General features: G+C 47.5%; 2 protein-coding genes across 2 annotated transcripts in view; both read left to right on the top strand.

The window, feature by feature from the left end:
- Nucleotides 1-1,955: 1,955 nt before the first annotated feature.
- Nucleotides 1,956-7,877, top strand: cxxc1a (CXXC finger protein 1a). The gene is made up of 14 exons (XM_008402311.2): nt 1,956-2,152; nt 2,442-2,575; nt 3,801-3,901; nt 3,972-4,105; nt 4,174-4,329; nt 4,485-4,667; nt 4,761-4,865; nt 4,935-5,152; nt 5,219-5,426; nt 5,527-5,637; nt 5,791-5,840; nt 5,937-6,033; nt 6,828-6,980; nt 7,150-7,877. Exons 1-14 carry the CDS (start codon nt 2,150-2,152, stop codon nt 7,294-7,296), a joined length of 1,800 nt encoding a protein of 599 aa, XP_008400533.1. The 5' UTR covers nt 1,956-2,149; the 3' UTR covers nt 7,297-7,877.
- Nucleotides 7,878-9,173: 1,296 nt separating this feature from the next.
- hdac6 (histone deacetylase 6) overlaps nt 9,174-12,114 on the top strand; it is a 17,530-nt gene continuing 14,589 nt past the window's right edge. The window contains exons 1-2 of the mRNA XM_017303206.1: nt 9,174-9,366; nt 12,005-12,092. Coding sequence (XP_017158695.1) covers nt 12,021-12,092 — 72 coding nt within the window. The 5' untranslated portion in view covers nt 9,174-9,366; nt 12,005-12,020. The remainder of the gene's footprint in view (nt 9,367-12,004; nt 12,093-12,114) is intronic.

Raw genomic sequence — 12,114 nt, 5'->3', positions numbered from 1 at the left:
AATCATTCTAAGTCAACCTGATATGTAAAGAAGAAAAACAATAAGAAATATATGGAAATAAAATGCATAAAACTTGATATAAGTCCATGTGACATAAATAGATTTTCATCACCAGCCTCCATAACAACAAGCTGATCTTCTTCTCCTGGTGTTTCAGTTGCTGCTGTGGTGAAACTCAAAGCCTAAAGCCCTTCATACCTGGTGGTGATGGTGAAACACCAATAAGTTATTTATTGATCCTCCACAAAGAGAAAAACCTGAAGAGAAACCACAATGTTCTAGTTTGGATCAGAGGGTTGGAGGTTTTTATTGTCCGTCAAAGAAAAAAATCATTTTATTTCCAATTTGTAGTCATTAAACGAAACATTTATTATTTATCTGTTGGAACGTTTTTGAGATCAGGTAACAATTCATGAAATGAGGTGATTAGCAGACGGCAGAACTCTGATCGCTTCCTGACCAGTTCCTGATCGGTTCCTGATCCCGCATCACTTCCTCCAGAAGCGGATCAGCTGCTGGACGCTCCAGAGCCTCTGGTCCTCTGGTCAGGAAATTAAAACATCTCACCAATAAAAGGGATTTTTTTTTCAAGTCACATTTGCTCAGAAGACTCCTGATTGAACAGACGTCCAGCTGTCTGGAGGTCAAGGTTCAGGAAGGAGAGTGCCTTATCGGAGCAGGCGGAAAGTTAGGTGGAAGAAAGAAATGTGGCAGAGAAAAGTGCAGCCATGAGCGCTTCAGGACTGGAATATTTTTATTCTTTATAATCTGGAACCCAAAACCTGCTGATGGTTCTGCTGAGTTCTGGTTCTGTGGGCCTGAATCCTCTGAGCGTCACTCAGCTGTCAGGAAGCCTCCAGCTCTTCTTCTGCTGCTTCAGGTGTTTCTCTGTTGGATCCGGTTAAACCCAGAATTCTGCTTCAGAGGTTCCCCTGAGCCTCTGCTGCCCCCTGCTGGACACACTCAGAACTGCAGCTGGTTCGGAGGTTAAACGTCCCGATAATCAGCAACAACCATCAAGATGACGTCAAACAGCAGACCTGACGTTGTCCTGATGAGCACGTGGCGGCAGTGGAGACAGGAGGAAACCTCCAGCAGAACCAGAACCAGAACCAGAACCAGAACCAGAACTGGAGCAGAGACACAGCGAAAGGTCAGGAGAACTTTCTGCGGTCATGGATGGAGCAGAACGGTTCGGTGATGGCAGCATCATGCCAGCCCACGGCCTCCTCCAGGAAGCAAGCAGCCAATCAGAAGGCCAGACAAGGTGGATCTGCTGGAGAGAAAATAACTGAAAACTAAAAGTTAAAGAAAATGAGAAAAATGATTAATTTATCCTCCAGGAGCTACAGACATAACCGTAACCATGGTAACAGTAATATCTTCTGGTGCCCCATCAAACAGGTGACGTACCTTCAGGGACGCCAGCAGCCAAACGTGTCAATCAGGGACAAAACCAACAACTTCTAAGGTTTCGGACACAACTTACCGAATAACAAACGCAGCGATTCCAACATGGCGCCGCTGCTGCTGCCGCGGGTCACCGGCAGGTGGAGGTTTGAATCCCAGGATGGATGAAAATCAGCGCGTCTTATTTCAAACACGTTTAGAAACGGCATGGCGCATGCGCCTCACGCTCATAATAAACAAACATGGCGCCATTCGGACGGGTTGCCAGATTTGACAGTTTTCAGTTCAAACACCACAAAAAAGTAAATAAAAATCCGCCCAACTGCAAAATGAGTCCAAATCTCAACTTCTAAAAAACTCACGGTAATAATATTAAATGTTTTACCCATAAAACATTTTATAATAATTTATGGAAGCAGTGAAAATGTCTTTATATATAAAACTAGACCTTCTGCCCACAGCAGCGCTGCATCTATTATTATTATTATTAATTATTATTATTATTATTATTATTATTATTACCCTGCTGTTCTTGCGTCCCTCCGCAGTGCGCAGCTCTGGCCGCCAGGGGGCGCCTCGGCCGCCCTTCTTTGTGTTCGGCTCTGCTCCCTGCAGAGGAAGAGGAGGATGAAGATGCGGTGAAAACAAAGAGAACCCTGCAGGTTCGGCTCTGGTTCGGAACCGGAGGATCGGAGCACATTGCGGCTGGAGCGGAGCAGCTGGACCGCCGAACCTTGTCATGGTAAGTCCGCGGAAGGACCCGGACATCTCCAGCCGAACCGAACCCAGCTGCAGTCAGAGAAATGAACCGAGACTGGCGGGAGCAGCGTGGCCCCACAGTTCGGGTCGGTTCTGGTTCTGATCTGGATCTGGACCTGACGGGGAGCCAGCAGAACCAGACAGAATCAGAACCCGATGTGAATGTTGAGGGCTGGATATATGTTTACGGCTTTAGAACCTTCAGAACCATATGGTTCCGGTTCTGGTGACCTCCCTCGGGCTTTTATTTTGAAGTTTTTGTTGCGTTTCAGTCTGAGGAGGCAGCAGGAGCCGAACCGGGTCCGGAGGAGGAGGAACGGGGAAGAGGAGGAGAGGTTGCCATGGAAACGCCCAGCGCTCCGGTTTACTGCGTGTGTCGGAAACCAGATATCAACTGCTTCATGATGTAAGAACCCCTGCCGGCAGGCCTRGGTGGGCCCCATATGGGGGAACGGAGGGCAGACCAGATGGGTCCCATTGGGTTTGTCCATATTGGCTGTGGCCCACATGGACAAACCTGAACCCATCAGCTGCAGGTCCAACTGGACCCGATCCAAACCGTGAGAAAGTATTCAACCCCCTGCAGGTTCCTGATCCGATTAAACAGGACGGGTTCCCTGTGACACCACGGTTACCGGCTCAGTCATCCGGACCAGTACCGGAGCAGTCTGTAGAACTCCATTGTCCCAGAACCGGAGGATCAGAACCTTTCTGGACAGGGAGGAACTCAGAAACTTCTAGATTAATCACAAGAAGAATCTTTATTCTAGTGCAAAAAATATTCCAGCAACAGGAAATGTTCTCCAACCGGGTTCTTTACATGGACCAGAACCTCTAGTGGGCCCAGACTGGCCTTGAATGCCTCTGATCCAGAACGCACCTGGACGGAGAGGAGGAAGCAGCAACATGGAATCTGGACCCAGGAGAGGTTCTGATCCACATAAACCGGTTCTGTTCAGTTCTGTTCAGTCCGTTTGTTGTTTAGCAAATCCGGTCCTTTTGGTGAGGTGTGAACGCTAATCGACCTCTGACCTCTGGTCGGGCTCCGGTTGAAGTGAACTCTGGTTGGTTTGAATGTGAACCATGGTAACAGGAATATCTTCTGGTCAGTTGCTTGACCTACCCAACCTTTGATGGGTCGGGCGGATCCTCAGCTTGATTATAGATCCACTTTTAGAGCGGAGTCCGCTCCAAAAGCAGGAAGTGGACTACAGCACAGGGCATTCTGGGTAAATACAACCAAAGCTAACGTGCTAGCCTAGCGCTAGAAGGAGAAATGGCTCCTGGTCTTTAGCCACAGACTAAAGAGGAATCCTCCAACCGCGAAAATCTGACGCAGGGAACTGGGATCGCTGACGTAGTTCAGAAACACTTTCCCTCTGGGGATTTCCCTCAACATTTCTCGCCTTCATCACTAAGTGTGTACAGGGCGTGAATACTTTCTCGTGGTTCTGAGTGTCTTCTACTGGTACTGCTGACATTGTTCTGGTTCTGATGGATCACCGTATAAAACTGGTCTGAACACAAATGTTCATCTCTGTTGTGCACAAACCAATTTAGTTTATTTGGTTGTGGTTGTCTTTTGTGTGTGTGTGTGTGTGTGTGTGTGTGTGTGTGTGCGTGCACTTCAGAGGCTGCGACAGCTGCACGGAGTGGTTCCACGGTCAGTGCGTCGGCGTGTCGGAAAAAGCAGCCAAAGCCATTCGAGTTTGGTTCTGCCCATCCTGCAGAGGTCAGTGTGGTCCAGCACTGCCCCCTGCTGGCAGGAGCAGCACTTACAGCGGAGCGCTGTGTGTTTGCAGACAGAGACTCGTCTCTGGAGATCAAATACCGTCAGAAAAAGTGCAAGGAGTCGGAGCCTGAGAGGGACGACAGACCGGATGACGAGCGAAGCTCCACCCTCCAGGCCAGGATCGACCGGCGGCGGGGTTCTCAGGTAGACCGTCCGCTGCTCTCTGGCTCCCCCTGGTGTTGTAGCCTGACCATCGCTGCTGTTGCCCGCAGATCAAGCGCTCGGCCCGGATGTGCGGCGAATGCGACGCCTGCCTGAGGACGGAGGACTGCGCTCAGTGTGACTTCTGCAAAGACATGAAGAAGTTCGGTGGTCCGAACAAGATCCGGCAGAAATGCCGCCTCCGGCAGTGCGAGGTCCGAGCTCGGGTACGTGGTTGGCATGGAAACCAGAGCTGTGCCTCCCAGATCTTCATGTTGTCCACCTTAGTTCATCAGCCAATCACAGCGTGATGTGTCAGTGGTAGGTGGAGCTGCATCCTCCCATTCAACATGATGCTGTGCTGAATTTTGTCTTTGAGCAGAAGATGCTTCGAGTTCGAGACGAGGAGATGAGTTGGAGTGGCAGCAGGGGGCGGGGCCTGTCCACAAAGGGGGCGGGGCATCTTTCAGAAGATGATGAAGAAGAGGACGAGGATGAGGAAGGTTTCAGTGAGAGCGAGCTGGAGCTGTACCAGCAGTACAAAGCGGCTGGATTCAGAGACCTGGTGAGTGACCAATCAGACATCAGGGATTCACCTACTTACCAATTATACATCAGGCAGCAACTTTCTGATCTGTGATGTGGCTTCCTGTTGCAGGTGTGGCACAGTGAGGAGGAAGATGATGCTCAGTCAGACTCTCTGAGGAAGAAGGCGGTGAAGGTGAAACACGTGAAGAGACGAGACAAGAAACCGGAGAAAAAGGTGTAGCCATTTGATCACATGGTTCATTATGTCACCAGTGATGTCACTAACGCGCCTGTGCTCCTGCAGAAGTCCGTTTCTGTTCCCAAAGAGGAGGCGAAACCTCGGCGCCACAAGGTGAAGCAGCGCCACAGGGAGCGCGTGCGGCACAGCGAGCGCGCAGGAGAGGGCGGGGCTAAAGAGGCGGGCGGGGCTTTGAGGCAGTGTCTGGGTCCGGGCTGCGTTGAACCGGCAAGAAGCGGCTCCAAGTACTGCTCAGAGGACTGCGGCATGAAACTGGCAGCCAAGTGAGTGAGAGCTGAGCAYGAGTGCCCGTAACCTGATATGCAGCTAACTCTGTCTGTGATCGGCAGCCGGATCTATGAGATCCTCCCCCAGAGGATCCAGCAGTGGCAGCAGAGTCCCTGCGTCGCCGAGGAGATGGGGCGGAGACAGCTGGAGCGAATCAGGAAGGAGCAGCAGGCCGCCAGGCTCCGCCTCACGCTGATGGAGAAACGTTTCCATGAACTGGAAACCATCATCGCCAATGCCAAGCAGCAGCAGGTCCAACAAGATGAGGAGGTGAGATATGCAGAGAGATACAATGGTGTCCTCCCAGCCTGGCCCTGACCCATCCATATCTGTCTCCCTCCGCCCCTGTCCCGTCTCTGTCTGTCTACAGGTTGCTGAGGGAGACGGGGACGACACAGACCTGCAGATCTTCTGTGTGTCCTGCAGCCACCCCGTCAACCCCAAGGTGGCGCTGCGACACATGGAGAGGTGCTATGCTAAGGTGAGACTCCAGAGGCAGACATGTGCCTGTCTGAGGTTTTACACATGGTCCAGAAGTATTCATACCCGCAGGACATGTCCGGGGAGTAGAACAGATCCTCCAGGACGTCAGCGGTCATCCTCCTGTCTCTTTGTGTCTCTGTCTGTCCAACAGTACGAGAGCCAGACCTCGTTTGGCTCCATGTATCCGACTCGCATTGAAGGGTAAGACCACTGTACCTCCTCCAGTCTCATTACATTACCGTTGCTTCAAATCCGTCTCTCACATGTCCCTGTGTCTCTGCTGTCCCCGTGTCTCAGGGCCACCCGGCTGTTCTGTGATGTCTACAACCCTCAGAGCAAGACATACTGCAAGCGGCTGCAGGTTCTGTGTCCAGAACATTCCAGAGATCCCAAGGTACGTCTCCTCTGATGAAAACCTGTTGATCTGAGGATGGATGAACGGTTGGATGGATGGATGGGCGGGACGGAAGGACGGACCGACCAATGGGGTGTTAAGGATTCGACACAAGTCTGGTGATGTTGCTTTTCTTTCACCTGGAACTTGATAGGGTGACTGTCGTTGCCCTCCTCCTGTGCGTGTGAAACTTTGCACCTGTACATGAAGATGCGCAACACAAAGGCTTGCAATGCAACACAAGAAAGTGGAACCTTGGTTGCCGTCACATGACACCACAAGCAGCCAGCGAGGGTCTCATTGACTGGCCAATGAGAGGAGCGTTGGCTCTTCATTCTGTAACCAGTTTAAGCATGGAGGGACACATCATCTCAGCTGGGTGTCCAACGTTGTCTTTTGTAGAGTCAACATCAAAATTCCTGTCAATTCTTTCAGACCCTTCATCCTTGAAATCACAAACTGCTTTGAAAGTTTAAAAGTTACATCCAGTTTCACAAACACTCAAATTTCTAGGAGACAATCGGAGAACGTGATTCGCAACACAACCAGCATTGACATCTGTACCCCGTCTCTCTTCTTCATTCCTCATATTTCGATCCAATCTTTCTGTACTGCTTTTCTTGGAGCATGACCGAGAGCACGCAACCTGAGAGTGCGCAATGCAAAAGTGTGATCTGAAAGCTTTTGCCTGTGTGTTGAGCCCATTACTCTGAGTTCGCTGAGTGAGTGTGATATGAGAGACTTCAATCTGCCACGCCTCAACAGGGATGTTCAGATGGTTTCTGTTGTTTCAGGTCCCAGCAGATGAGGTGTGTGGATGTCCTCTGGTCAAAGACGTCTTCGAGCCCACTGGAGAGTTCTGCCGGGTCTCTAAGAGGAAGTGCAACAAGCACTACTGCTGGGAGAAGCTGCGGAGGGCCGAGGTCGACCTGGAGCGAGTCCGAGTGGTAACAAAGTCCGAACGCACTGGAAAAGATCTGGAATCACTTCCACCTGGGGATGTTCAATTAAAAGCAGTAGTTCTGCTGAGATCTGTAGGGGGACTGATCTCACAGGCTGAACTCCTCTAAACACTTATCGTCCCGCTGTCCTCTCTGTCCTCTGTCTGTCCACCAGTGGTACAAGCTGGACGAACTGTTTGAGCAGGAGAGGAACCTGAGGACGGCGATGACCAACCGGGCTGGGCTGCTGGCGCTGATGCTGCACCAGACCATCCAGCATGACCCAATCACCACCGACCTGCGCTCTGCCAAGGACAGGTAGACGGCAGGACCGATGGACATCTGGACCGTTGGCCTGTGTCCTGGAGCAGTCCTGTCAGCAGCCAGGCTTCACTTCAAGAACCAAACAAACAGAACTGACCCAGATACGGGATCAATCCAGAATCGGCAGGCAGACGGTTCTGGATTAACTCACAGATCCAGAGGTTCTTGTCTGGGGAAGTGGGACTAACTGGTTCTGGAGATACGAACCAATCCCAGCCCACAAACTGCAGCTTGCACAGAACCGGTTCTGGTGCCGACAGAAAGATTTTTACTACATTTTCACAGAAAATTTAATTTCTTGGATCAAGCTGATGTGACACTCAATGTTCTGGGTCGGTATCGACCCGCAGCGACCCATTAGAACCGGTCTGCATTAGAATTTTCAATCTGTGGGACAATAAAGGTCGTTTCCATTCTGTCACCGTCCAGCAGGGGGCGATCAGCGCTATTGGGTTGCAGTCTGAATGGATCGGGTCAGAATCCAGAACCTGCAGGTGCTCCTTGTTTATTCCCGTCTCAGCTGCTGTGTAACCATGACAACAGCCACTTGGTGAATAAAACGTCATAAAGTCGAAAACATCCAGTTGTACCTATTTATATGGCCAGTAGCTGTTGGTTCAGTGGTTCTGGGTCAGCTGGTTCTGTTGGTGCTGAAACTTCTTTGTGCTGCTGCTTAAACCTTAGGGGACCACATTACCCATAATCCTCAGACCCATCGATGACAGGTTGGTGCTGTTGCCATGGTAACACATACCTGCGAACACTATGAACTAATAAAGACACGAATCCGTCCATCCATCCATCCATCCATCCATCCATCCATCCATCCATCCATCCATCCATCCATCCATCCATCCATCCATCCATCCATTTTCTGTCACCCTGGTCCCTCAGTGGGTCAGGAGGTGCTGGTTCCTCTCCAGCTAATGTTCCGGGAGAGAGGCGGGGTCACCTGGACAGGTCACCTGGACAGGTCACCTGGACAGGTCACCTGGACAGGTCACCTGGACAGGTCGCCAGTCTGTCGCAGAGACACGAACCCATCAGAACCGATCCGGGTTTTTACTGTGACACCAGTCCTGACTGTGACAATCAGGACTGGTGTCAGTCCTGATTGGTGTCAAGACTGACACCTGATTGGCTGATAACTTCAAAGGAAAGAAGCCAGCAGCCAATCAGAGAGCTCTATTTTTTACTTTTAATTTTCACTTTTGGCGTATTTGTGATTATAACGTTTTTTGTAATGTTTGTCCGTTCGTCGTGGTCCAGCTTCTCCTGCTGCTTCCTCCCGCCTCACAGGAAGTGATGTGTGACCAGATTCTGTGTTTTTATTGGCTCAAATAAACCTGATCATGTTTTGATATCTGCTGCTGCAGTTTGCCTCAATTCCACGATCCTTTCTGCTGCCCTGCTTGTATTCCCAGATTTACAAAATGATGTAAATACGTATTTTCACTTAAAACACGCAACAACGTATTTTACTGCACCAATATGCTACAATTTTATGTATTTTTAAGTAAATAAAAGACCAAAGCGTCATATTTTTTTCATAAACTGTTGACTGATTTTAGAGATAAGATCATTCATTATCACTTCAGGAAAACATATTTGTTAGAATGTTCTGGATATGATCCAGAACAAAATAAACATATCTCGTAAATTAATATTTTATGGCAAAGAAAATCTTAATGACTCCAGTTTAATCTACTGGAGAAAATGGACAAATTAATTTTAGCAAGGCTTCTGGTTTTATTTCATTAGTATTCAGTCTGAACCACGTCTGACTCTGTAACTTGGGCTGGAACCGTGCCCGGAGCAAAATGGCGGTTGAGTGGACGCATCGTTCAACCCAGGGCGTCTGTGCGTGTTTATGTTTACGCCTTGCTATGTGACGTAATCTCAAAGCGCCAGTCGATGTTGCATTCAGTTCGCGCTCAAACAAACAGAACCGTACGGAACCAGCAGAACCAGGAGGGGAATTCGGCTCCGGTTCGTCGTTCTTTGATGCCCTCAGGAACCGGAAACCCGCCGGAAGTCTGAGCTTGACTCCCAGAAGAAGATAAAGCAGGTAAACAGACTAGTTCCGGTTCTGGTTCATGATTTATGGGTTGAAAACAGGTTCGGATAGTGTTGGATCAGCAGGGTCCACATGAAGTTGAAAGAGTTCTGTTAGCATCATGAATATGAAATATGGTTCGACAGGTTCTGAACCAAACCGGAGTCAGAATGTTTCCGCATCGGAACACTCTGAATCTAAAATAATTTTCATATCTGGATGAGAAATGGTTCTGCGCAATGAACCAGAATCATCAAAGTAAATGTCTAACGGTTCTGGTTCCGGTGTTATAGATCAACTGGTTGAAACCAATGCGCACCGCAGATGTTTACAAACTGTAGGTGGCCGTGTCGATGCCTGTTGAAAAATGCCTACTTGGGTGAAAAAACCGTTTGCAAAACTTTACTATAAATCCCATTTAATATGTTCAATGTTGCATTGTGAAAATTACGTTTCAGAACAATTTTCTAAAGAACAGCCTTCATTGCGCTTCGAAAACACCGCATTTGAGGATAACCAGATCAATGAATAACAATCTCATTCACATTCAGGTTCACCAGAATACATTAATTCATGAATAACCGCAATGATAAATAGATAGTTTCTGCTTTTTGTAACCAGCACTGATCAGAAAAACTCTGGAATTGACTCTCAGGTTTCTGTTATCTGAGCTGCTAACATTACAGGTGAGCAAAAGGTAAACAGTAGGTGTCGCTGAACAATGAGGTGGTTGTAATATTTAATAAAATTTAACTCGCATACCTGATGGTGTTCCTTGTGTCCAAATAGAAAGAAATATCAAGTAATGTCGATAAGTTGTACTGTAATAAAATATAAATATAAAGTTAACAGCTAATGTTGGTGGTGATTTCCAAACTGACCAGCCGAAATAATAATAAACGTTCCTACATGTCAGATACCAACAGATTATGAACCATATCTACAGTATGTGTCCGTGTGTTCACTGTGGGAAACAGTTTGCAGGCTGTTGAAGGGAAATCAAATTAAAAACAGAAAGAGCCGCAATAAGGTTAACTAGTGACGTCAAACGGGGTCCTCAACGTAGAGGTTTTTAAAAATTAGGTGGCTTTGTCGTTTCCTGATCAAAACGCGACAAACGTAAATAAACATATGAAAATGTCTCTACTTTCTCTAAGAGCTCTTCAAAACATAATGGTATGATTGAAGAATACATTAAAAGGTCACTAAAATACACCGCACTTCAAAGGAAACGATGCTAAACAGTCTACCAGCCAGCATGACGATCATTTTACGTCTTTTCAGTCTGATGTTGACTGAGATGCTCTGAAACATATCAATAAATATAAACAGTTATAATATCATGCAAACTAATTCATTGCTCATTTAATGGAAGCCACATTATTTCGTTTCACTTTAAGACTCACTGGGCTGCAGAAGCAAAGCTGTGCAACTTGGTAACCTGACAATATTCTCACAGTTAAAGTTTGTCTGGCAAACCTGTTAAACTATATTACCTCCAAAATGTTGGCAGCAAGTGAATTATATTATTCATTTTGTAGACAATGAAATAAACTGGTCCAAACGGAAAACAGACGATGGCGCTGCTAACTGAACTCAGAGCGCCGTTTTAAACTATGACGTCATCTAAGAGGCTGACGTTCCTGTTATTGATCATCTAACGGCACCTTTAGGAGGCAAACCTGGATTAACTGGTGACGCTTCCAGAATCTCAGTTCGAGTGAAGATTTTACCTGTTTCTGATGGAAAAGTAAATAAAACAATGTTTTTTCTCATATGGTTGAGAATTACGGTCACTTGATGAAAAGAATAAAGACGTTTAGTTAAATTACGAGAAAAAATAATAATGAAGAAACGACACGTAGATCTGCGGTAGCCACGTCTTCTGTAAATGAGCTATGAAATAAAGTTCACATTACAGAAACAGTTAAAAACATTTCGCTATAGTTTCTGTTTGAAATATCACAATATGATGAATATGAGGAAAAACTGCACAGCCAGTCGATCTTTTTAAACATTTTATTTTTAATCCCAAAGTTCTTCAACATTTATGTCGGTTTTCAGGATCAATCTTTGCTCTGAGATCTGGTGATGCCACATCGAGATCTATTTCGATCTTCATTTGACGAGTTTCAACCTCTGAAGCATAAATAAGGACAAGTTCTGCGTAATTTACATTTTGAAGATGAACTTAAAAAAAAGGCAACATACCATATTAGACCAGTAAAGTCTAATCATTTATTCCCGAGATCTTAATGGTTGTTTTACGGAATCGGATAGCATTTTTGCAGAGATTTGTAGTTCTTTAAGCTTATTGGATTGTTTACTTCCTGGTTCGGTGACGGGGTCCTAAAAGGCCACGCCCACAGAAACATCAGTCTTTTCCAGCTGCCACCACCAGTTGATCTATAACACCGGACCTCAGTGACAGAATAACCCGGTTACTGTTTCATCTGGAGGCGGGTCGGGTTCGGAAACCTTTCCTGCCTCTGAGCAGAGATGAGCTGGTTCTGGTTCTGTCCGAGCTTCTGACTCTGACACGAAGGTGATCCATTCAGCCTGAAATCTGCTTTCTAGAAGCAGAACCTGGTCCAGAACCAGAACCCGGTGTCCCTTCAGTTCTAAAATGTCTGGTTCTGTTCCGCTGCAGGTGGACCGGGTCAGGCATGGCGTCCGGATCGGATCCTCCGGGATCCGGAGTGAAATCAGTCAGGAGATCTCCACGCCTGTCACCTCAGGTCACACACACACACACACACA

Source organism: Poecilia reticulata, unplaced genomic scaffold, assembly GCF_000633615.1.
Source record: "Poecilia reticulata strain Guanapo unplaced genomic scaffold, Guppy_female_1.0+MT scaffold_212, whole genome shotgun sequence".
In the NCBI taxonomy this organism is placed as follows: Eukaryota; Metazoa; Chordata; class Actinopteri; order Cyprinodontiformes; family Poeciliidae; genus Poecilia; species Poecilia reticulata.
Note: the sequence above shows the minus strand (reverse complement) of the source record. Positions and strands in the feature narration are given on the sequence as shown.

Coding starts and splice junctions, on each gene's coding strand:
- cxxc1a (XM_008402311.2), top strand. Junction 5,153..5,218: donor GGCATGAAACTGGCAGCCAA/GTGAGTGAGAGC, acceptor TGTGATCGGCAG/CCGGATCTATGAGATCCTCC. Junction 5,427..5,526: donor AGGTCCAACAAGATGAGGAG/GTGAGATATGCA, acceptor GTCTGTCTACAG/GTTGCTGAGGGAGACGGGGA.